At 41.8% G+C, this 26,963-nt stretch overlaps 1 protein-coding gene across 1 annotated transcript; it reads right to left on the bottom strand.

Moving 5' to 3' along the window:
• Window positions 1-21,554: 21,554 nt before the first annotated feature.
• ARL6IP6 (ARF like GTPase 6 interacting protein 6) lies at window positions 21,555-26,792 on the bottom strand. The gene is made up of 4 exons (XM_079994964.1): window positions 26,359-26,792; window positions 25,654-25,707; window positions 23,760-23,892; window positions 21,555-22,976 (listed from the first exon to the last, which is right to left on the bottom strand). The coding sequence occupies exons 1-4, from the start codon at window positions 26,666-26,668 to the stop codon at window positions 22,883-22,885; spliced, it is 591 nt and encodes a 196-aa protein (XP_079851090.1). The 5' UTR covers window positions 26,669-26,792; the 3' UTR covers window positions 21,555-22,882.
• Between the last annotated feature and the right edge of the window lie 171 nt (window positions 26,793-26,963).

The raw sequence follows: 26,963 nt of genomic DNA, 5'->3' as shown, positions 1-26,963 counted from the left end.
GAAGCAACCTACTTTTGCCTCCCACCATTTCAAAATTTCTCAAATTTGCAGAATAATTTTAAAAAGAGTGCTGCTGTATCAGGCCAAGCATGCTCCAGCACCATTTTCCCAATCCAAAATACCCCGGAGCTGCTTTTTACCAGGTATGTTTGCTCCGTGGTGCAAATAGCAGCTGTGTATGTGTCTGTAAACCACTGACAGCTTTAATGAGTCATTTTAATAACATGTGATCTCCCATTGTCAAGTCTAGTTTGGACTTGCAAGCAGATGTTGGCGATCCAGATATCAGAGACCTCCCAGCTCCTTTAATGTATTTTAAAAGTGTTGGTGCTGACCTTTAAAGCCCTAAACGGCCTCGGTCCAGTATACCTGAAGGAGCGTCTCCACCCCCATCATTCTGCCCGGACGCTGAGGTCCAGCGCTGAGGGCCTTCTGGTGGTTCCCTCATTGCGAGAAGCAAAGCTACAGGGAACCAGGCAGAGGGCCTTCTCGGTAGTGGCGCCCGCCCTGTGGAACGCCCTTCCAGCAGATGTCAAAGCGATAAACAACTACCTGACATTCAGAAGACATCTTAAGGCAGCCCTGTTCAGGGAAGTTTTTAACGTGTGATTTTACTGTATTTTTGGTTTCTATGGAAGCCGCCCAGAGTGGCTGGGGAGGCCCAGCCAGATGGGCAGGGTATAAATAATAAATTATTATTATTATTATTATTATTATTATTATTATTATTATTATTATTATTCTTGAAGCAGAGTTTTAAAACCAGCACTGGGGAGGGGATTCAGCAGCTCAGGAGCCAAATGCAGCCTTCCAAATCTCTCCATCTGACTCTTGGGACTCTACCCCCAGGCCACAATCCTCATTGGCCCTGCTTCCTGCCCTCCTTGACTGTTTTGGCCTGGCTGGCATGTGTTCTTGAACAATGGTAGTGCTCCATGGGGCAAAGAGCAGCTGTGTATGGGAATAGCAGCCTGGATGGGAAGCTGGAGAAGTGTGTGTGGAAACTAGCCTACCATACAAAAGGAAAAGAAATACACTTATTGTTCCATCTACTTCTAGCCTCAAACACCATTGGCATGTGTGCCCCCACAAAAAAAAAATGCCTTGAAGGGAATGCAGCCCCCAGGATGATAAAGGTTTACCACTCCGTAAACATTTTTCCACAATGCAACCCAGCCCACCCCCCCCCAAAACATTTATTTGTGCCTAGGAAAAGCCATATGTACTGAGTACCCAATCACAGTTCTCTAATGTCTCATCTAATTTGGCCCAAAGCATCAAAACCAATTTCGCAACTATTCAAATAAACCAATCTAGATTTAAGTGCTTTTCATCTAAAGGGAAAAAAAGGAATCTTGCTTATTAAAGTTTCATATTAAGAAGTGGGGGGGAAGGCTGGAGTTCCGGCAATCATTACTGGAAGCAAAGTGAAGTAGAATGAAAACCTTTTTTATTTTTTTATTTTAAAAAGCTTTTTGATTTAATAGAGAAAAACCTTGAAGGCTTATTAATTTTCAGAGCACTGGGAAGGCATTCACCTGTATTTTTTTTCCTACCTGTTTCTTCAAATCTCTAAATTGCATCCTATTTCTTGTGCCTAATATGAGCAGTTTATATGCTCTGCATTCATTCATTCTGCCTGTTTAGCAAACCGTGGAAATTCATCTCTTTTAAACACTGTAGGAGCTGATGAAATGAATTGACAGCTTCAGAAAAACTGGGTTTTGTTAGAGAAATGCAGCTCATGGGATTAGATGCTGCTGCTTTTTGCAGTTAGCGACAATGGTTCTCTAACAATTCCATTTCTCTCTAATATATGAAATTGCAAGGATGTCATCATGCTGCAGTTTGCTTGGCAGTAGACAGGTGGAGCTGTAAACGACAGTGTGATGAGTTGCTGGGCTGAAAGGTGGGTGGGCAGCCCAGGAGAATACAGGAGGAGATCCAGAGGGTGGATCCAGGGGCAGCCTACATGAGTGGTCCAGGTGAAGTGAGGTGAGGAGGAGGGAGTCAGAGTACAGAGACACAGGCAGGGGAGCAGGTAGGACACAGAGCTGTAGAGTACAGACCTGTGCCTGGAAAATGCAACTCAAAAGGAAGTCTGAATGACCCCTTTGCTTTAAAAGAAATACAGAGAAATTGTACAATAGCTGGTTAGATAGATGGTGTCCAGCAAGTTGGGAGGAGACCCAGTACTGTAATGGGGAAACTGTGATGGAGTTGGTGAGCCACCAAAAGCAGTTTTGTAAGATGTGGGTTTGCCACCTTTGCTATAAGGACAGCTACTTAAGACACCTATGTTTAAACATGTAAAAACATGATTGCTCAAATATATGGTGCTTGTGTTGTGAACACTATTTATACATAGCAGCTCTAAAGGAAATGGGGAAACACTTTTACTGCTTAAAGCTTCCCAGCTAAAGCAATGACCACCGCAGTGGTATACATTTCAGACATTAATATGTTTCAGTAGCAATTGATCGAGAACAATTCAGTGGATGAGTGGCTGTTGGCCAAAGCATTAACAGTTTCTTTGTCTTTATTCAAGAATGTTTACTTTCCCTCCTCAAATCCCCTCTTCCTCCCTCCAAAACAGATGGCATTTGATTCCAGATCTGTCTGGGAAACAGCTTCTTTGAAAACATATTATGGCATCGGCATCTGGTGGTTGCTTCAGTTTCAGTCTGAACAGTGTGTCTCCCCAGTCACTAGAAGTGATTCAGTTCCTGAGATAATTTATTATGCCATCTCAGGTCACTCAGTGCAGTGAGCACCAAAAAATGTAAAAGAAGATAAATATAACATGAGTCTGTCACCGGAAAAGAGAATTGGGAGACGCATAAAGTGATTTAATGGCGCAGCAAAAATGGCTATCATCTGGCAAACATCACCCTAGAGAGCAAGATGAAATTAATGGCTAATAGATGGTAAGGCAAGATGTGAATGGGGGGAGATGTTCCCCAAACCCAGAGAATAAGGACAGAAGCACCACGTACAATGATAGTTCTAAATAATAGTCATGGTGTAACAGTGCAGAGAAGAGAGACTTTGCTGTGTGTGGAGGGGAAAGCAATGTGTGATGCCAAGGCTGAATAATCATGGCCTTAGCCTGAAAGTCATTCCCCCTGAACCCAGGTATGTTGTAGCTACCTGTTAGTGAAGGAAATTCACTTTTCTTCTCATGCTTAATGGTGCACTACTGCTGACCTAAGCGTGGGGCTCAGCTCTGGCAAGGAAAAAAGGTTCCAGGGCTCCTGAATTCTAACTCAAGATGAAATGCTGTGAAAATCAGGAGAGGAGATATGTGGGTGAGAAGACCAACGGCATTCCCTACATTCAAACACAACGAAGAAGGCGACATGGAAATATTTCATCTTTTCTTGAGGTAGTCTGCAATTTGTTTATAGGCAACATTGGGCAGTTAACATCAGTGGGTACTGGAACTTACGATGGCTGCTTAGAAACACTTATCTCCTGGATCAGCAGTATCCTACCCCTGAATACCAGCTGGTGAGGAATAACTCATGCACTGCCCATAGGTTGGCCACTGTGAGAAACAAGACACAGGACTAGATAGGCCTTTGGTCTGGCCCAGCAGGCTGCTGTCCAAGGTGCTGCTGGCAATGGGGAACTTCAGAACACCTGATCTCATGGCTTATGGTTCTTTATTTTTAAACCAGACTTGGATTAGACAGTCCTTCAAAGAGACGACTCCTTCAAACTTCAAATTGCTTGTTTTGATTTATTGTATTCCTCCCCCCCTCCCCCCCCCCGTTTTTATGGTTTTATCTTTTTGTAAACCACTTTGAGGTTTTGTTGTTGTTGTTTTTACAATCAAGCAGTGTATAAATTTTATGAAATGCATGGGCATCTACAAGATGGTACCTGTGACATCACATTGCTAATACACAATAAGTGACCTCTTACCTATTGGATTCTGTTTTTATTTCTATTTAAATAAAATGTTTAGAGGCAGAGCATTCCCCTGTTGTGATAAACATCACAAAATTATTTTAAGTGCAGAACAAAGTGGCAGACATTATAACTCTCACAGCTGTGGTGTGCTGCTTTCTGAAAAGCATGAACTTGCCTGTTTCCTTTAATGCTGCCTTTCTTACAATCCTTATCCTTGGTGGTTTCAGCTGAAATATCTATAGGCCTAACTTACCAAGTCTTTATTTTAGACTAGCATTGATCACCGGATTGAGTCCTGCTGTAACAAGACCGAAACGGCTTCATTTGACATCACTTTGTTTAAAAGTAGGCAATTGCTTGATGCTTCATTGTCTTCAAAACTTAGCCCTGCAGCTAACCAACATGTCATCACTCAGATTTTTATTGCTCTCTGTGGGGCATTAACAGCTTTAAAATGTTTTCTTTTTTTCCACTCAGAGAGCATGTAGAGGTGCTCCCCCCCCCATCCACTACAAAAAACCAACATCAAGAATCACAGTAGGCTACATTGAAGGATTTTTTTGTTATTCTATTGTACACAGTGCTGATTCCAAGTGTTTAAAATGAGGCCTCTTCTGAAGTCCATTGAAGAAAACAAGTGCATTCCTATTCCTTCTTTCTTAACTGACGAGCACGTATAACCTGAGGCATCGTAACTTGAGGGTCGACATCTGAGTTTCCAATATATCTTTCAAGCCTAGGAAGAGCTAGATCTTCACATATGCAACAAAACTAAAAATTGCCATCATTAACTGGATTAGAGCATTCATTAAAACAGGTGCTATTTGAAGCTCAAAGGCAAGGAAATGAGTGAGCCAGCTTCACCAAAGTAGCCCCATCATGTGCAGGTTTTCCAGCACAATTGCCTCTGATTAAAGAATGGATATTCCTGGACAGCATATGAAAGACAGAAAGCGAGGAACCTGATGGCAATGATTTGATTCCAATACAGTGGTACCTCGGGTTAAGAGTTTAATTTGTTCTGGAAGTCTCTTCTTAACCTGAAACTGTTCTTAACCTGAAGCACCACTTTAGCTAATGGGGCCTCCTGCTGCCACTGCTGCATGATTTCTGTTCTCATCCTGAAGCAAAGTTCTTAACCTGAAGCAATATTTCTGGGTTAGCAGAGTCTGTACGTAACCCTAGGTACCACTGTACTCACCCTTCACCCTAACATCCTAGGGCAGGTTACAGCAATTTAAAACACAGTTTTTAAACTTACAATTTAAAAGTTTAATAAAAAAAGAGGGGGAGCCCTGAAAATATACATCACAGGTATCAAAGGATGTGGTGCATGCTTTTTTATGTGATAAGATGCCTCTTATCTGCCTAAATTTCCATTGTTTGGAACTGGCCCTACCAGAGTGTAGCAGCCACCTCAGGCAGCTTTTGACGAGGAGCACAGAGCACGCAGAGCTATTTGCACCTTGTGGGTTGCCATGCAGGGGCTACACAGCATCTGCTGTCCTTGGCACTCCTTTACAGTCATTTGTATGCATGACAGGCCAGAACTAACTTCTGCTGCCTGCCTGAGGTTGCAAAACAAGAGATCAGAAGCATTAAAACAGGGGGTTGCCAAAGAATCCACAATGCATGTTTGTTCTTCCTGGTCAGTTCCTTTTTTTACTGGCTCTGCCTCTCCTCTATACTGAACACGCCCCCTTAAACATGCCAACATTTCACTGGATACCAGGATCTCACACCCATCCTCCCATCTGTTGTGAACAGAAGAAATATTTTCTCTCTGTGAGCAAAGATGTGCTTTCTCAAAATTCCAAATGTGGCCACCGGCCCAAAAAGGTTGGAAACCCCTGGCCAAGTCCTCACTGGTAATTTTCTGACCAGACAGTAGTAGCTCTACATATGCATCAATCAGCATAGATGTCCACACATCTGCACACATGGAAGCCTTTCCTTAAAACTGGGAACTCTGGGAAAGGCTGGCTGCTGGAAAGCAGGAAAACTCTGGTGTTCTACTGGAAAATTCTGCTGTAGTTTTCTGAACTCTGCTGATCACACTAGTTGAAGTGTGGTGTGGTATCAACAACAGGTAATGGGACAACTGACTTCTACAAGTCTAACAATGTGTCTCTCTCTGTGTGTGTTATATTTATTCATTTCCTTAGCTCAGCTTCACTGCTTTCATGCATCACCACACAGAGATAGGGAGGCCAGAGCAGCAGCATGCCAGACCCTTCCTCATTCAACAAGTGCAAATTGGCATTCATATATTCACCTGCATGACTTGCTGAACTGACTAGCAAAGCATGAGGTCAGAGAAGCAGCAGCAGCAGCAAAGGGAGAGAGAGGGCGGCAAGGGTGAGGCTTTGGAGTTGGAGACAAGGGGTTAGATGATGCATGAGAGTTGAGAGATGAAAGAGAAAAGGAGAAGGGGGGAAAGAGTTGTGATGGGTACACAGAATATGAAGGACGTAGAGTCGAAAGGGGAGAAGAGCGGGAGGCATGAAAGCTGCCTGAGATGGGAAAGAGACTTGCAAGCAGGGATCAAGAACATGAGGATTTTAGGGTGTGGGGGGTTTAAAAAATGACTGTTTTTGCAAGAGTGGAAAGCAGGGGAGTATATATTGATAGATGCTGAGGGAGCAGTTGGGTACAAGGAGGTGTGATTTGGACAAAATGTGGCTTTTTCTTTGAAATCCCTGGGAAGAGGGCTTTGTAATGGCTTTGGAAGGAAGGCAGTGATAACAGCTAGGAAGAGCAGAATGTGTTCATATATTAAGGTTACCAAACATCCCCGTTTCCAGGGGACAGTCCCCGGATTTACAAATGAGTCCCCTGACAAAATCCATCTATTTAGAAGGAAGTTGAAAAGTGTCCCCGGATTCATTGAAAAAAATCTGGTAACCTTAACACACACACATCTCCTGGGCCTTTTGAAGTAAGCTGTGCAGAAAACATCAGTCATTTTGTATTTATGATAACAAAGCTCAATTTGGAATACGCTTCTTTTTCTGTCTCTGTAGCTGCTTCCCCTGAATGGGGAATGAGAAATTAAAGGCAGATACATTATGGTCATCAAAGTGGGAGTCTGGAAAGGGTTTAGCTGTAGGAAGAACCCAAACATCATTTTGACTAATCCACCCTAAGGCTGCAATCGTAAGCCTAAAGTAGGAACCCTTGTGATGCATGTGGATGTCTTTTGTTGGGGGGGGGGTGTTATTCATTCCACTTTATTTATTTGTGGTATTTATGTGTCGACCAATAACTAAAGTTCTCAGGGTGGCTTACAGTAAAAAAAAAAGTAAAATACAAAATAAGAGCCATTAAACATAATATGGGATAAAACCAGCAACACAAGGGAAATCAAGATTCCATAGCATCAATAAATAAAAAAATTCATAAGTCTTCAAATACATCCAGAGGATATATATACAGTGGTACCTCGGGTTACATACGCTTCAGGTTACATACGCTTCAGGCTACAGACTCCGCTAACCCAGAAATAGTACCTCGGGTTAAGAACTTTGCTTTAGGATGAGAACAGAAATCGTGCTCCAGCGGCGCAGCGGCAGCAGGAGGCCCCATTAGCTAAAGTAGTGCTTCAGGTTAAGAACAGTTTCAGGTTAAGAACGGACCTCCGGAACGAATTAAGTACTTAACCTGAGGTACCACTGTACACTAAAGTATTGTACGCTTGAAAGCTAGGGAGAAGAATATGGCCTTCAGCTGGTGCTGAAAGGACTACAACATAGGCTCCAGGTCAGTCTCTCTGAGGAGATTGTTCCACAAATGACCTCTCTCTCTAGTATCATGGATGTTAACTCATTTGGTGGAGTTCCTGGAGAACAACTCTGGAAGATGATGGTTAAGGGTTGAGTGGGTACATGTGGGAAGATGCAATCCTGCAAGTAACCTGGCACCAGGCTTCTTAAAACTTTAAGGGATTACATCACTAGGACTGTCTTGGCTACCTCAGTTGCTTGGCAGAGAATGATACTGAAGAGGTTGAAATCTGTTTCCAGTCTAATCTAACAGTATGTTGACAGATGCCCATAATAAGAGAGTAATTCAAAAAGCCTCTTCCTTGTCCAGGAACAGCTTCCACCAGCTGGTCTCCCTTACAGCCCTGACCTCAGCCAATTACAGTGCTTGCCATTTTATTTTACATTGGGATGTTGAAAACAACAGATCAAGGGCAGCATTCTCAAAATGTCCCCTCAACAAATAAACGCCTAAGCATATTTCATTTCCTGTGATTTCACCTCTCTGCTTTTTATTTTTTCATCCTTTCTGCAGGAAGTTGCAGCTGGTGGCTAAAACATGGGTGCTGCCAAACCTACTCCATATTTGCAGAAGGGGTTTGTTAAAAGCCAGCAGGAAAACAAACAGACCACTTGCAGATTTTAGCTGCTGAGCTCTGTGAAAGCAGCATGTACTCATGAATGAGAGCCCCTTACTAAATTGCTTGTAGGAGAGAGATCAAATGTCCAGAAGGACTGCTTGTTGTCCAGAGGTAATCCTAGAAGTCACATGCCCCACCACAAGCAGTCCATTACTAGGAGCAGATGTATGGATGCAAGTTTGACCCCACCAATTTCTGCAATTTTTCCATCCTTTGATGAAGTGGAAATATGATGAGTCGCATTTATACTGTATCTGTTTGTGCAGATGCTCAGGTCTCCTGTGTTTTCTTATACATGGGAGCAGGCGTACATCATGCCAATAGCTTAATTCTCCAGGTGATGACATAGTAAACCTATGAATGACTAAATCTTATTTTAGCCCTAACCCCCAATCCTTTTCATTATTCATTGTCATGGATTCCATCTACAATTATTCCGTTTATTTTTCTCTATTTTAATTGTTCTTTCTGTAGGGCTGCAGATTAACCACCTTCTTTGTCATAAATCAACAGTCAGCCAGTAACATTTGAAGCGAAAGATTGAACATTTTGACTTTTTAAAAAAATTAATACTGTGCTACATGTTTTGTACATAACACACATGCTCATACACACACTTTGTAACTGTGGGCTGGATCTAGATTTTCCATGATACTTCGACTCCCACTGATGGAAGAGAGGAAGAGGAAATTTCTGCTGATTCCTCCTTTCCCTTGCAAACACCTGAAAACCTACTCTGGAGATTTGGGGTATCTGCCAGAACAGTATGGAAGGGGGATAGGGCTGCAAGGCTAAGTGGAGATAGTAAAAATTACCTCTCCAATTTTCTCCAGCAGGAACCTCCGCTGTCTCAGAGTTGTAAGCAGTTTTGAGCAGAAGAAGTCCTTCAATTCATGGAAGGAATTGTCTGGAAGCAAGAATTTCATTGCCCCTTTAGACTTGGGTAGGGCTCACTTTGAGGGGGAATTGGGAACATGCATCTACATTTGCAGGAGCTTCATTTACTAGTGAGTAAGGAGGCTTCCAGGGACGCAGGTGGCACTGTGGGTTAAACCACAGAGCCTAGGACTTACCAGTCAGAAGGTCGGTGGTTCGAATCCCCGCAACGGGGTGAGTTCCCGTTGCTCGGTCCCTGCTCCTGCCAACCTAGCAGTTCGAGAGCATTGCTCTAGTTTGCCAGAAGTGGCTTAGTCATGCTGGCCACATGAACCGGAAGCTGTACGCCGGCTCCCTCGGCCAATAAAGCGAGATGAGTGCCGCAACCCCAGTGTCGGCCACAACTGGACCTAATGGTCAGGGGTCCCTTTTTACCTTTAAGGAGGCTTCCAGATGGACTTTTTATTCTGAATTTTTTATTGGGAAGTTAGTGTCCTGGGGGGGATGGCAGACCCCCAGTGCCTCTGAGCATCTCCCGGTAGGCACATCTCTGGAATGGCATGTCCCTTCACTCCAGAGTGCCTTTCTGCGACACTTCTCATATGAAAAGTGCACACAAGTCTTCCAGCATCACACGGCAAGAAGATAGAAACATCTGTAGATCTAAACTACGTTTTGTTCATAATATATACAGAGAATCCATCATCACATCTGTATTCTCCAAACTCTGGCAGAAAACAGAAAACATACAGCAAAGGCGAAAGAACAGTCCAATAACACTCTCAGACGGAAGAGATAAGACAGTCTTCCGTTCCCACACTCTTCTCAGACATCTCATGTGATTTATACTAATCACACTAGCCAGCATCAGCTACATAAAATCCTAACAGTTAGATGTTGTTGTGTGAAAATAGGTCCCACAATTTCCAGTGTATTTTCCAGTCACTTTACCTATCACAAAACATCTAATCTTTTTGGGAAGTGAGCTTGTTGCCCATGACTTCCTATTCCACTGTAACTGCGCAACCTGAATTTCTCTCTATATGATTGCATCCCACTCAAAAATAGCAACAACCTGGAAGCACCCTGTTTCTCTGCTATTACCTTGCATTTGCATAGATGAATGTTTAAATGAGTACTTCTTTTACATGAGAAGAATAGCGCATGATTACCTCAAAATCATCCCTAGCAGCAGTGACAGTGTGAATGAAAAATGGCAACGAAAACAACATTTATTATCATTTAATTTGTAATGTATGAAACACAGAGAAATTGAATCAGTCATACTAGTATCATTTGTTTTAACTGATGCCTTTCAATACAATTAGCTTGTGTTCACAGTTGTGCAATTATTGAAATGTGTATCAGAAGTAGTAATGCTGCTGCTGCTTCTTTCGCAACAAAAATAGCGTCATGGGCAAGTCTATTGTCCTTAACTTTTATCTGTGTCTCTTACACTTAAACATTACAAAAAGTCCAAGCTGACATATTTCCTGCCCCAAAAAATCGAATTAAAAGTTTCTGTGTAAGCTGATTTTCTTTTGTCAACAGAACATAATTAAATTCCTCATTGTTACAGTTTTGGCATCCAGCAGATTTCTGGGGAAATTAACTGCTACAGAAATTAGTGATCTGAACATGCCCTACTGAGATACAGGATGTAGCAAGTGGGTTTCCAATACTTTATGATCCCAGAATAAAGGTAAAGGTAAAGGTACCCCTGCCCGTACGGGCCAGTCTTGACAGACTCTGGGGTTGTGCGCCCATCTTACTTAAGAGGCCAGGGGCCAGCGCTGTCCGGAGACACTTCCGGGTCACGTGGCCAGCGTGACATCGCTGCTCTGGCGAGCCAGAGCCGCACACGGAAACGCCGTTTACCTTCCCGCTGGTAAGCGGTCCCTATTTATCTACTTGCACCCGGAGGTGCTTTCGAACTGCTAGGTTGGCAGGCGCTGGGACCGAGCAGCGGGAGCGCACCCCGCCGCAGGGATTCGAACCGCCGACCTTTCGATCGGCAAGCCCTAGGAGCTGAGGCTTTAACCCACAGCGCCACCTGCGTCCCCCTATGATCCCAGAATACTGGCTAATAAAGTTTTGAAAATGAATTATATTAAGCCCACACATTAAACTAAGTTACTCCCCTTTAGTAAAAAGTTTGCATTCTATAAGTAGTTCATTAAGGGTAAACAAACGCCAAACGTAAGGTCTACAAACTCCATAATGATCAGTAGCATTGGCTGAGACCTCCAATGTCCGATTTACCTTTGCTGTTAATATTGGCAAGTGACTAGTGGCTGATGCTCAAAGTAAGCTGGGCAGATGAAAGAGGACAGGACTGCTGCAACTTCAATAGCTATGTTGCAGCAAAACCTTTGTAGGTGTACTTTGTATGTACAATACTGCTATTATGTAAAACAAGGTAAAGGTACAATACTGATTTTCATCTGGCAGTGCTGTAGCGGGGGGGCGTAGCTGGGTTTTTTGTTCTGGGTGAAGACTCCGGGGGGCACCATTGAGGGTCTCAGCCTCTGTGTGTGTGTGTGTGTGTGTGTGTGCGCGCGCGCAAATGCACGTTGGGGGGGGGGGCAAACTGGGTCTTTGACCTCCAGGTGAAATAGAGCCTAGTTCTGTGCCTGTCACCTGGGCCCTCTCTAAAACAGTAGGGAAATAAAGGAAGTAGAATGATTTCAAATCAGACCAAAGTGGGATTGTCTTATATCTTTTCCGGGGTCCAAATGCAGAGCTCCAGGCCTCTCTATATGGCCCTCAGAACTCTGCCTAGGCCACACCCCTCTCCCCACCCCAAATAACAACAACAACAACAACAACAACAACAACAACAATTTTATACTTTGCCCATCTGTCTGGGTTTCCCCAGTCACTATGGACGGCTCCCTAACTCTCATTGACTTTGTTCCACAGCTTTTTTTAACTGCTTTGGCTGGGCTAGGATGGGGCCTTGAACTGCTTTGGCTTGCATGAGTTGAGTTTGAAGGGTGATGACTCATATTTCAAAAAGTGAAAATCCAGACACAAAAGTTAGCTTTGCCCAAAGTTGTTTAGCGTTGTTGTTTTTTTCAAAATCTAAGGAGAAGAAGGAGAAGAAGTTTCTGAGCTATTTTTAAGCAAATTTGCCAAAATCTAAGCTTCCGACATGGGTTGACATATGTCCAGATTTTCCCAGACATTAAAGCAATTTTTCGCATCCTGGCTATGTCCAGGAAATTCCGGATGTATGACAGTTCGAGGGGCATGCATGTTTGCTTAGAAATGTCTGCTTTTTTCACCTGCTGTCGAAAAGTAAGAGTCACATCCATTGCTCCGCCCACATTAGCCTCTGGCCACACCCACCATTGGAATATCCAGCTCCCAGAAGGTTCCCCAATGTGGCCCTCTGGCTGAGAAGGGTTCCCTGTGGCCTACAGAATAGCAGGAAGAAGAGCTTCTTGCCAAACCTCACCATGGGAAGCTAATCCAAAATAGCAGTGTTGCTACCAGTGGAGCAAAGGTATCGGACTCGGAGAGGATGCATTTGGGTGGGGATAGGATGGGAAAGTATTAATAAGTGACCATTTTGCACACTCATTCTTCTCAGGTATAAATAACTCTGGCAATATTTAGATTATGTTGCTTTTCAGCAACTTTGTAAAGCTCATAGAATTAATGTTGGTGGGGAAATGGCAGCTGAAAACCCGTGTTCGCCTGATAGCTATTGATATCTCTTGTGTAAGAGAAAGTTAGCTCCATATGAATGCTAGTGCTGTGCTTTGTATTCTGATTGCTCTGTTTAGATGTAACTGCTTCTTTTAACCTTGTTCTTTTGAAGAGTCCATTTTAGAAATACATTACTATGGGCAAGAGTTAAGCGATGCTTAGCCCTTGATCTTCCAAACAGTCCAGTAGAAAGTCAGCGGGGTTATTCCAGAGGACACATAAAAGGAACTGTAACTTCAATGTCATTCTAACCTAACTTCTCACAGTCTTTTTTGTCCCTCAACTCATCTCTGAAGAGTCATTCAGGGAATAGGTAGGTAGCCGTTTACAGAACATGTCGTGAGTCCTAATAGAAGATTCTCTTAGCATTCTACTTTATTTTTAGTACAATGGAGCAAAGTTTATTTGTTTAAATAACACAATTTTTAAAAAAAATGCTCTGCAACATGAGATATTTCCCCAAGGTTTACCTGTGCCTACAAACCCATCTATAAATTTTTGATTCCTTGTCTGCCTCATTACAATTTTATTTGTCAGAGCCTGGCTCTCTTAAAGCAATTTTCCCATTCTATTAATATTAAGAAATAGTGAAAGCATGCTAGCTTTCTCTGTTTTTTTAAAAAAAATAGTCTCAGATGTGTCATCATCAGGCTTCTTGTCTTATTTGCAAACCAATCTGCCAGTAATATGCATAGGGTTGCTGTGCACATGTCACTGTAAGTTTGGGAGCATGGAAACAGAACCAGAATTGGTTGCTCCTCTGCCTACCATTGCCTGTGGGCTGCCCTGCCCTCTGTACTACCAGCCCCAATGGGCATCAGCTGCCATTGCTTAGCAGAATTCAACTGTTCATGGTATTCCAAAAAACATTTTTTTCCAAGTAAATTTTTATTATTTTCTTTACATATATATTCTTTTTCCAACAGTCCTTATTGTTACATGTTCCCTTTGACTTTGCCGAGTCTTGACTTCCCTCCCTCCCTGCAACTGGTATATTTATCCTATTCTTATCATGCACATTATTCTTATATCACTACTGTTTTACACTGAATGTATTATTCCAGACCTGCCAGTGTCTTTACATTTTTACAGTTCTCCTTTAAATATTCAATAAATTTACTCCAATTGTTCCTGTATCTCTGGTCTTCTTGGTCCCGGATTCTCCCTGTCAATTTGGCAAGTTCCACAAAGTCTGTCATCTTCAGCTGCCACTCCTGGATGGTTGGTATCTCTTGTGTTTTCCATTTTTGGGCCAGTAGGGTTCTTGCAGCAGCCGTGGCATACATAAACAAATTCTGATCCTTTATTTGAATTTCCCTTCCCATTAGACCTAGCAAAAATGCATTTTTGCCAAAAAACATTTTTAAGAACTATTTGGATGGTTCTTTGAGACTACACACTCTCCTTTATGAAGAAATTGTTTAAAGAATGGGAAAACAACAATTTTTAGCAAGTTGAGTTTGCACGTGGGATTCACTGAATAATATGAAAGTGAGCTGCTGTGTGTCTTTATTACAGTTACACTGTGTGTGCCAGAACATTTAAAGTAACCAGATTGATGTGATTAATATTTCTCCAGCTTCACATTCAGTGAGGACATTAAAGACTATTGAAAACGTCACATTTAAAAACAAGCAGGGTTATTCATCTAATTATAGCAAAACATTACTAAGGAAATTAAATAACACTCAAAAATAAATTGAAAAGTACTTTCCCGGTTCTGATTGAGAGCAAAGCAGAAAAAAAGAATATAGAACTTTAGCTACAGAGAGCTTTAGAACTTTAGCTACAGAGAGAATATAGAACTTTAGCTACAGAGAGCCAGTGTGGTGTAGTGGTTAAGAGCGGTGGACTCGTAATCTGGTGAACCGGGTTCGAGTCTCCGCTCCTCCACATGCAGCTGCTGGGTGACCTTGGGCCAGTCACACTTCTCTGAAGTCTCTCAGCCTCACTCACCTCACAGAGTGTTTGTTGTGGGGGAGGAAGGGTTAGGAGATTGTTAGCCGCTTTGAGACTCCTTAGGGTAGTGATAAAGCGGGATACCAAATCCAAACTCTTACATGTATACAGTTGTACCTCAGGTTAAGTACTTAATTCGTTCCAGAGGTCCGTACTTAACCTAAAACTGTTCTTAACCTGAAGCACCACTTTAGCTAATGGGGCCTCCTGCTGCTGCTGCGCCACGATTTCTGGTCTTATCCTGAAGCAAAGTTCTTAACCTGAAGCACTATTTCTGGGTTAGCAGAGTGTGTAACCTGAAGCATATGTAACCCGAGGTACCACTGTACAGTCATCCAAGCAGATGGGAAGAAGGGCCACAATTTCAAATGAGATTCACTATAAGAGCAAAGCAATGCACTCTGGGGCAAATAGTGTGTGTGTGTGTGTGTGTGTGTGTGTGTGTGTACTAGTATACAACATCACCATATTAAATGGATTGACATAAGATCAAGAAAAAACACAGGAAAAAGAATCCCTGTTTCTTCATACCAAACAAATGCAATGCACGAAATTCACTGCCAAAGAAAAGTAGGGGTTAGACGGTTTTCAGAAAATGACAGATTCAGGGAGGATGGATCTACCAGTGGATAAAACAAAGCCTGGTGGCACCTTGAAGCCTAGCAACTTTATTCGCAATATAAGCCTTTATGAATTTGAGCGCCTACTTCAGCTTATGCCACCACAAATTTGATAGAGACTTTAAGGTAACGACAAAAACGGAGACCCAATCTCAAAGATGCAGAAGAGTAAACAGTTGCAAAATATCTGTTTTCAAATCACCGGAAGGCAAATCTCCTTAGATTGGTTCTCCTTTCTTGTCACTCTCATTCGACGCTGCCTGTTTTTCACAAGAAGGACTTTAAGGTGCAACAAGATTCTTGGTTTTGCTGCAGTGGCTTAGCATAGCTACCCATCTGGAAGTTGCCATTAAAGAAAACAACACCCATCTAGTATGTCAGCTGGAGACACCATTGTCAGAGGTACCTTAGATTAGCTTCCCAACTGGATCCAAGGTTTGATCCAGCCCAGCTCTTATTGGGTTGCCATTAGTACTTTATCCCAAATCTGCCCTCCTGTTTCTTTGCAGCAAGGGTATACTTTGGACTATAGGGAGACAACAGGATTTTCTGGGCATAGAGTGTTGTTATGTGAATGGGACACTTCAGAAATTAAGATAATGGATGACTAGAATCTCACTGGCACTGCTCTGCAGCACACTCCACTGACCTGTAAGCAAATTTATTTATGAGCTCTCCGTGGAAAAGTTCTAGGGCTGTAGCCTTTGGGGCTTCTAGGGCTACCATACGTCCAGGTTTTCCCAGAAACATCCAGGAATTGGGCTGCAAAATGGGATCCAGGTGGATTTTTGCTGAATCAGGGAAACCCGGACATATGGCAAGTAGGGTGATTTTTTAAATAAATGAGCATTATAATAGCTTGGCAGTGATTTCATTTCGGGTTTCCCAGGACAAAACCCAGCACTGTCAATGTACATACATACTTTTATTTGTGTGCCGTCTTTCTACACTTCAAACCATGCTCAAGGTGGCTTACCACATACAAAATACATAACTACAGCATAACAAAAGCAGTCATGAACAATAAATAAAACATTAAAAAATACAAAACTAAACTAAACAATTTCCACATAAATCACATGATCTAAAATAAAGATGAAAAACCAACAGCACCAACCAGCCCCAATAACACCCCATACTAACTCTCACATAAATGGTGGCATATATACACCATGCATTTAAAACACATCCCACCCTCAAGGAATCCTGGGAATTGTAGTTAAGAGTATCTAGAGTTGTGACTCTGTGACAGGTAAACTACAGTTCCCATGATTCATGGGTGCTGTGTATGTGCTTTTAATGTGATTTAAGGATTTTGTTTATATGCAGCCTATGTAGACAAATAGTCATTTCGGGAAAATGTAAGTAATATGGCATGTTATTATCAGAATAAAACCTGTTCCCAAGCACAAAGGACATACAGTGGAACCTCGGGTTACAGACGCTTTCAGGTTACAGATGCTTCAGGTTACATACTCCACTAACCTAGAAATAGTACCTCAGGTTGAGAACTTTGCTTCAGGATGAGAACAGAAATCATGCAGCGGCGGCGGGAGGCCCCATTAGCTAAAGTGGTACACTTAACCACTATATCATACCTTTCAAAGCAAGCCTCTCAAGGTCATGAGAAACTCTTCAGTTTGCCAGCCACAAATTGTTGAATGGTCTCTTTAAATTTGAAGGGTAATTATTGTTCCACAAGATGTGTATTTCTTTAAGGGCCAGAGCTTTAAGGGCAGACCTAGTTTTACAGCTGTGAAGCAGTATAGCGGGTGCTGTTAAGTTGTGGTAATTAAGCTGTTGGGTAATGGTATATAAAGAGCAGCATGTAGCTCTCTCAGTACCCTGGTGGTTGGGTTGGTGGATGGGTCATGCTTATTGATATATTATAATTAATGTAAAAGGAGTTTTTGTTTTTGTTATTAAAACCTAGCAAAAGTTATTTTTGCATTCCTTGTAATGTGTGGTCTCCCCAGCTCACCTTCTGCAGCGCAACTAATCTGCAAATAGCCAACACAAATGAGCTTCCTACTAGCTTGATAGCTCGCCCACTGCACTCAGCTCCAATTCTGGGATACAGAATATACAGTAGCTGAAATGTCACATCCTCTTCCCTCAAACTTATGTCAACTACATTTCGCACCTGAAACTCATTAGGTGAGTGTGCAGATATGGCTCTCCAATGGCTATTCATGTTATTACAAACAGGAGGAGGAATGCTGATATTCTGCCTCCTGGTCCAGCAAAGATAAACATTTGGGTTAGAGATGAGTTTATGCTACTATGGGCTATGCTACTGGAGCAAATTATAGCTCATTGACAAAATGTTGATAAAAGGATTGGAGCACGGGAATAGTTTTTTAATGCAATTATGCCATTTGTACCTTTAGGAATTTTTCGCCATAATAGAAAAATGCTTTACTCCTTACGATTCCTCATAATTATAAAGAAATAAAAAGCACTCTCGGCACAAATTGGGTACTGCTAGGCACAGAATTAGAGGGAAGAGTGAATAAATCAGCAGTAGAGAATCTAATTTCATATGTAAATCAGTCCAGTAAAACGTTTTGCTTTCATTCTCAAGAAAATGTATTTCGCAAATATGATTTTTAAAAATGTATCTTTAGCAATTATCTTAAACCAGAATCCGAGGCCCTACTTTATGCTTGCCAAAGGGCTTGTGCTGCTTCCTGAGCAGCAAACTGCATTGTCAGACCACAAACAGCTTTTAAACTCCCCTCTGTTCAAAGGGGCCTTCATGCAGTGGGTGGGCTGGGGTGAGAGAAACAGGTTTAACATGCCCTTGAGCATAGAGCTTTATCTGGAAATGCAACAGCTTGCCTAAAAGCAGACTACAAAGAGCTATCACAAGAATGAGATGCCTGATTTTTTAACATGACAAAATTGCTGCTGTGGATTTGAGACTTGATTTTTGACACAGACCTCAGTTTGGATGAAAGCAAACATCCCATTTTTTCTCCTCACAGATAACCAAAAGGCAAGTATAAACTTTTCTTCACCCAGCTAGGTGGTCCACACAGCAATACCTCCCTGCTTGGAGGCACTGGCAGAAGCAAATAAGAAATACCAGGTAATAGCAGTAGTGCTAAGCCCTCTTCCACAACCTCCCATATATTCTGGCTGCGCTTGGGTCTTGTTGCAACCCAAAGGGACGGAGCAATCTGGTTTAAATACTTAGGGAACCTGGAAACATTTCAGCAGTCAATATGAAATGGCCACCAGTTTTAGTGATTACTTTGGGAGACTTGAGTGATGAATAACCAATGTGGTACATTTTTGTCCAACTAGGACCCAGGAGATGCAGGTTTAAATCCAACCTCAACCATGCAACTCAGCCACCATCTGTCAGTTTAACCTATTTAATGGGCCAAGAATCCTTTTCTAAAAAGCTGTGGTTTTTGGTCCATAGTAACAATGATCAAGCCAACTTATTACAAAAGAATACACCTAAACCAGCCTATAAGGTTTATAGGGTGGAGAAATTTTTTTGTAATGTTTTAGAACATTTAGATGTTCAATGATAATGCCCAATGATAATGCTGTTTTCACACTACTGTAACAATATTTCTTTATGCTCTTTATCTTTATTTATCTTTATCTTTATTTTATTAATAAAATAATTTCTTCACAAGGTTAAAATGAGTGGGGCTGAGGACAGCCTGCAACTGTTGCCAGTGCCAAACCATTGAGATTAAGGTTGCAATGTGAGCTTGGATTAAGTATAGTGCAGGTTATACCAATAGTACATTGATTTAGATCTATTTTGAGCTGCATACTGCCAATTCCTCCCCGTTTTTTCCTATAATCCATTTGAACAATCTGCTTAACTGGGGAGTGGGCAGGCATTCAATAAAAAAGCTGTGTGGTTAGTAGTCAGAAAGTCATTAGCGGTAGTGGGGTTTGAATGAACCCCCTTGTGTGTTAAAAGCACATGGGTTTGTGGTATTACACAGGCTAGCTCCCTCCATTCCCCAAGCTGGGCAACTGCGAGAAGAGGTCCAATACCAGGGTTGGTCCTGTGGCTAAAATAAGTTTTGAAAGAAGCATTCTATTGTAGCCAATAGACTAGGTTGTGGTGTGTGCATGATGCCCACAAGTTTCTCTGCTTTGTAGACACATCCACAGGCCCAAAAGGTTAGCAGTTCCTGCCCTATACACATACCAATGTAACTTTGCAGTTCCCCGTGTGTGCAGTTTTGCATGCTTTTATTGGTAAGTGGGGTCCCTTCTATTGGTGAAGGACAGTTCAGAGAAGGACAAGGGAAGGACTGCTGCACAACAGCTCTCACACATGGGTGTTTCTACTAGCTACTACTTAGAACTACATGTACATATTAAGGTGAGCAATAATATTCATTCAAGAGGGGCAAGGCATGATGTGACTGGGACATTACTGGTAACAAAATTTAGTAACAGAATAAAAGATAAATGATCTAACATCACCAAAGGCAGAATAAATGACCAAACACCACTAATAGTAAACAAGATTAGTTTATTTGCAGTAAACAATTTACAAAAACAATGAGGGGCTTTGTGACACAAAAAAATACTGCATGGACAAAATGAGTTCGGTACAAAAGTCAATTATTATATTCTATATTTAAAAGGAACATGTGTTTCTATTATACTTTGCCTTGGACCCAAAGGGCTGTATCCGACACTGCAGGTCCATTGGCACAAGGAGCTTCAGCCCCCTCCCCATAACCCTCAAAACCACATCTAGAAGGATGGGAAGCTCTCCAGAGATGATTTGGGGGATGCACAGCAGGCAAGGATAGGCAAGTCCCGTTGCACCCATGCAACCCTGCAGGCACAGCATCAGCTACAATCCACCCCAAATGATCTGAATGAATGCGTATTTGCCTGCCCACTCTCCCTTCCCAAATGCAGCTTTCTGATGGTGCAGCACACTCCCTTCAAAAGGACCCCCAATCTCAGAAATGCATGGGAAAGACAATAAAGTTCTACAGAGGGAAAATAGCAGGATGTGTATTCTTTGGTTCAAAGCCATACATTAAAAAATCTAGTCAATTAATTATTTGCCTATTTGCATACTTTAACTAATCAGGTGTTGAAGTCAGAAAAGCATGATACATTAGTTTTCATTATAATTAGAATATTTTAATTTGTTACCCTGGTACTCATTTTAATACTATACATATTGTAATCAGTGCTTCTTCTTTTTTTAAGGAAAAAAAGGTGCCAGTACTCACCATGAGGTTGTTACAGGAAGTGCCACACTTTTGACACTTGGAGAAAAAGAAAGGTGCCGGTACTGCGTCCCCTGAGCACCCCCAGAAAAAGCACTGATAGTAAGCTATAAGAGAACAGCCCTGCTGTTTTAAAAGTGTAACAAGCAAAATATACAGTTCTGTTTGGACAGTGTTAAAATATGGTTCAGTTTTACATGCAAGAGCCTCTGGCCTCAGTACTTCCCCTGCTGTCGCTGTGAGAAGATGTGAAACTTTCACTTCTGCTTTCCATTAACTATGGTTTGTCACATCTGACCCTTCAAACTGTGGTTAATCTTAACTATGATTTCTGGAAACAAGTAAGAACTGTAAACCAGGGTTTGAAGTCCAACAAAAGTTTCTCTAAGTTCAAACACAGTAGATGTATAGGGACAATAAATCTTCCCTTTGTGCCAGTGAAATTTCAACCTAATCAGAAAACTATGGTTAATGGAACAAGGCAGGAATCCAGTTTGATGTCGGTTTCATATTCTGTCTTGTTCCTAAGCTGTTTCCCAATTTGGATGAAATGAGAAATGAAAGTAAACTGAGGAGTTCCTGGGGTTTTCGACACCTGTTACGAAGGAGTTATGTGCATGCTCACAAGCCTTATTCATACTGAACTTATTTAAGTCAATATGCGATTATCAGAACCTTTGCTATGGCCATCAGCTGATGCGAATAAAGTTTTATCTATCTAAGATTATCAGAACCAGGCCAATAAATAACTGTTAGTTGAAACAGAAGCAGAAGTTTCTGATCTTCTCCTTGCGGCTGCAACAGGTGGACAACAGAAAGGAGCCCATGAATCCAAGGTTAATACACATAACACTAAGCCATATTTTATTTTAGCACTACAACACTTTTGCAGCCAGTCTCACTGAGAACAGAAAGAAACTAAACTGAGAACAGGGACAAAACACATTACAGCCGCATTAATACAATATTGGTGTAGTCAGAATTTTGACCCAACACTTGGAGGTAGTGAAAATTAAAGCAGTGCTTTCTTAGCTATCAAGTGGCACAAACTACACATACTTCTAATTGAAATCTCCCCCAGCACTCCTAATAAAAGTATTATGTAACATTGTTACAGCTTGACAGCTGGTCCTGAACTGATGCCTGTCAAATGGGAAGCCCCTCTTTCTTAGCGGCATGAGGGAGCGAGCGAAGCTGAGAATTGAGACTTGTAAATTAGGGATCAGCCTGCAAGAAAGAAGCTATGTGATTTTGTCTTCTAGGTCTTTGACACACATATAGCTGTCCTGGCCCTTCAATGACCCCACAGCAGGGCAAAACTAGGCTTTATTTTACCTAGGTCAAAGGGTAGAGTTTGGCACTCCCACATGCACTTGCATATGCATACACAAAGGCTGGGGGACTCAACTATGCCCCGCTAGAGGTTTCACCCATGGCAAAAAAACTTGCTAACACCCCCCCCCCACCGGTAGGGCTCTGCCCTAGAGATAAGAATAAGGTGGTTAGCAAGTTTATTTGCACTGAATTTATGTTCTGTATGTAAACCTTTTTTTTTTTTCAATCTACAAACCCTGTCCTTTTAAGTCTAGGAACAAAGTAAGTCCCATAGTGGAAATTGAGTGAAATTGCAGGGTCTCTCCTTTCGCTGCTGTCCCCTTCTCCCAAATGAAATTAAGTTAGTGTAAATCCTCTGAAATCGAATGAGCACAATTGATGTGATTCAAACCTCCCCCCGCCCCAATTTTGTTGCTAAGTATGCAGCATGTCAAAACCAAACCTGAAAGTTCACTGAATGGTATAATAGAATAATGGCAATTATTATTAATCCAGTGGCTATTTTGAGCATTTTATCAGCAACAATCCTGAGCTAATTCTCATGAAGTGGTTGCCTCATGAAGTCTTTTGAAAATGCTGCAATCATTTCATGCAGCCGGACATTTTGTGTACACCTCCTTTCCTTATTAATCTGTCTCCACCTGTTGATTTGTTTTAGAAATGCCTCCAGCTGCTTCCTAAAACATTTGGCATCATTTTGGAGAAAGCATATTAAAACAGAGATTGAGGCAAGTATACTGAACATATGGATGGTTTGTTTGTGTGAAGGCAGCTTCAAGCGTCGTCTAATCTAGAAAGCTGTCTCTTTATGAGAAAGTTCTCAGTACAGACTAAAGGAGACACCATACTAGGGCAAGAGCTGCCACTATTCCATTCAGTATGGCCATACTATAGCCCATGTGAAAGGAGTGCCCAGTCATTCGCCTGAAAAAAAGCAGAAAACCAGTATGTAGGTAACAAGAACATTACAAAAGCTAAAATTAAAACTTTTTAATCCTAGTCATAGTCCTATTCCAAAAATGAAAAATTATTTCATTACCACAATAGAAAGCCTGAAGAAGCCAAAGTATAGCAGATTATTACCAATTCCCTTCAATAAAACTCCCACAAACAGCAAAAACACAGAGAAATGGGAGTATATTCAAAATATTCTACATACAGAAAGCAATAAATATTGGTAATTTGGGGGGGGGGGTAGTTCACTGTATATATTGTAGATCATGGATTTAATTATTTTTTACCTTGACTTAAAATTGTTTCAGGAATACTAAAGTAAAGGTAAAAGGGCTTTATATAAGATATGAAAACTTATGATAGGACACACCCTGCTGGCTAACTTGTAAAATTGTTTAATATGAAGTCTCAGAAAGAACACATTCTTTGTATTTTGTGAATACAAGGCAACAAAACTGTCCTTAACATACAACATAACAAATTAAACCTATTTTACATCCTATCACATATAACAGTTTATGGTAATATCGCATTTCTCAACTAAAAACATAGAATTATTGTACTCTAGCTAGTCACCATGGACTCTTTCCCGGTGACTAGTCCAACACTAGTTGGCATAAATTTGTTTCCTCGAATATGAAGTTGTAACAGCACCAGCATATTTAGCAACAAGCTGTTCCTTACATATCTATTATAGTGGTTTACTAAACCCCGTATCTGGTCGTATTTCAGTCTTACGAAGAAGGAACTCACTTGAATCGTGCAGGTGAGAGTGGAGTAGGAGGAAACATTCCCGGTTCAAAGGAATCAAAATAGGTCACTGTCCAAGAAAAACTGCAACATGAAAGTCCACTCAATAAGGATAGAACAAGTAGACTCCAAAATCCTTAGGGAAGAGAAACAAAGTGAAAACCTGGAATACAATTTTAATTTGGCCACAGGAGAGATGCATCAACTCCACTGTAGAATAAAGCTCAAATCCGGAATAGAAGTAAACTAGCAAAATGACAATAACAATACAACCCTACGAATGTTTACTCAGAATTAAGTATATTGAGTGGAACATGTTTGCATTATATGTGTGCAGAATGTTGTAATTTTCATTATGGTTAGAACAAAACTAGCATTTTTGTGTCTGATCTATGGAAAGTAATCATCCATTGAGTTGTTACTGTTCGCTCTATTCATTTTTGATAATCTATCTGGAGCCAAATACCATCTGTTGTGGATCTTCATGTAGTTCTCCCTCAATGAATTGCAGACTGTAAAGTTTATATTTCCCCCCCAAAAAAATTTCCGGTCTTCCAAATCGATTGTATAGCCTAGGTCCCGTTCCCACTTTAGCATGTTCTCTCCTTGTACCTCTTGATCCGAAGGTACTTTTTCTAACAATCTGTACATTTTTAAAAGTTTTTTTGATTACTTTGTAGTACCTCTCTTTCAAATTTTGACATTTTGTTTTCAAATCCCCTAGTTTTTATATCTTTCTCATACGTTGCCTTTAATTGGAAATATTCTAGCCAATTTATTCCCATTGTTTTGAGTTCTTCATAATTTTTTTATTTAGTGTTTCCATTTGTTTCTTCTGCTAATTATCTATATGTTGGCCAGATAGTTTTTATATTATTTTTTAGTGTCGAGGTTGCCTCTAGTGGAGAGATCCACCATGGGGTTTTTTCTGTAATTCTCTCTTTCGTTCTCTCCCATACCTCAAATGGGGCCTTTCTTACTAAATGAATCCTTTATGCAGTTGTATCTTCCCATAAAATAGATATCCGTGCCAACCATATATTTTGTCCCAACCTTCTAACTTTAAAACTTCAGTATCTTTTAATAATATCCACTTTTTCAACCAGTTCCAGCACGCTGCTTCGAAATATCTTCTTAAGTCTGGGACTGCAAATCCCCAACTTTCTTTTGATCCCATCATTATTTCTGATTTTATTCTGGCTTTCTTCCCCTGCCATATGAAATTGTCAAGGTCTCTTTGCCAGCTTATGAAATACTTTGTCCCAATTATTATTGGGATAGTTTGAAATAAAAATAAGATTTTTTGTAATATCACCATTTTAATCATTGATACTCTCCCCCAATGATAATTTTAATTTGTTCCATTTTTCTATATTCCCTTTGATTTCCATTTTTAACGTAATTGTCATTAAATAAATCCCTGTTTTTATTTGTAATCCATACCCCTAAATAATTTACCTTGTTTTCTATTTTTAATCCTGTTGTTCTCTCTTATCTCATTTCTATCCTTCTCCCCCATATTTTTTGTTAATAATTTTGACTTGTCTTTATTCAAATCCTGATACATCGCCAAATTCTTTCATTTTTATTAATGCTTACTGAATATTTTCTATTGGTGTTTCAGTTGTTATAATTGCATCATCCGCAAATGCTTTTACTTTATAACTCTATGTTTCAAGGTTTATGCCCTTTATTTCTTCATCTTTCCTTAAAGCTATTAATGTTTCCAATACTGTTATAAATAAAAGTGGTGATAGGGGGCATCCCTGTCGTGTCCCTCTTTCAGTTCAAATGAATTTTGGACAATATATGATACATCGCCCAGCCCTATTAGCCAATAAACAAAGCCTAAAATGAACAGCCGTTATTCCAAAATAAAGCGACATGAGCAGCTCACCTAAAATGCTTGTTTCTATATTCTCATCGGTCTTCCCTTTTTCAGATCGCAAATCTGTTGGCAGAAACAGCAAACAATGAAAGTTGTAAGGCAAAGCAATTCCGGGTAGAAATTGTTCTCTAGCAAGTGGCACACCCAAGCATTTTTTCTTCTGCCGCATGACTAGACAATCATTTTGTTGCATAAAAAAATCAGTTAGAATTCAAATGCCTGTTAAAGTGTGCCACAGGTTTTTAAGCAGAAGTATGCGGGTGGCGCTGTGGCTTAAACCACAGAGCCTAGGACTTGCCGATCAGAAGGTCGGAGGTTTGAATCCCTGCAAAGGGGTGAGCTCCTGTTGCTCGGTCCCTGCTCCTGCCAACCTAGCAGTTCAAAAGCACGTCAAAGTGCAAGTAAATAAATAGGTACCGCTCGGGTGGGAAGGTAGACGGCGTTTCCGTGCGCTGCTCTGGTTTGCCAGAAGCAGCTTAGTCATGCTGGCCACATGACCTGGAAGCTGTACGCCAGCTCCCTCGGCCAGTAAAGCGAGATGAGCGCCGCAATCGCAGAGTCGGTCACAACTGGACCTAATTGTCAGGGGTCCCTTTACCTTTACCTAACAAAGATTGGGTGGCTGGCACGCTACTTTGTACTCCTAAATACATTCTTAGGCTGCAATCCTTTACGGATCACTTTGGATGCCTCCTCTTCTCGCCCTTTCCTCACCTCTCAGTACCAGGCAAGCGATGGCCAGCAGGAAAGCCAGCAAGGACACGGCCAGGAGGCAGCACAGCACGGAGAAGGCCCTGCTCGGCCACCGGCGAGCCGCCCCGTCCGGCAGCGGGGCCAGGGTAGCCCGGGACACGGGGCTTCTCCCGAGGCCGCCCAGCAGCTCTCCTTTGCCGCCGCCTTCCTCCTCCTCCTCAAGCTCCGCCTGGAGGTTCCGCGCTACCTCCCCTCGCTCCGGCGGCCACGGAGTGCCGGGGGGCCCCGCGCGGCCGTAACGGACCGCGGTGTTCCGGTAGCGCACTGCCATGGCAACGGCGCTTTCGAAGTTCTCGCGCGCGAAACGGCCGCCGCGGCGTCGCCCAGTCAAAGCGGTCCCCTCCCCGCCCCCCACGCCACTGCCTCTAAACCGGAAGCGTATCTATCTCGCGAAAGGGGTGGGACCGAGAAATTGCCCACGCCGGAAGAACGCATCGGGAGCCCCGCCCTCTTCTGTCTGTCTGTCTGTCTGTCTGTCTGTCTCTCTCTCTCTCTCTCGCACCTGCCACCCCACCGCCTCGCTCGCTCAACGGATTAAACTGCTCAGGGCCTCTTAAAGGGACCGA

Source organism: Podarcis cretensis, assembly GCF_951804945.1.
Source record: "Podarcis cretensis genome assembly, chromosome: 1".
NCBI classification, from domain to species: domain Eukaryota; kingdom Metazoa; phylum Chordata; class Lepidosauria; order Squamata; family Lacertidae; genus Podarcis; species Podarcis cretensis.
The sequence above is the reverse complement of the archived record's forward strand: the minus strand, read 5'-3'. Positions and strand labels throughout refer to the sequence as shown.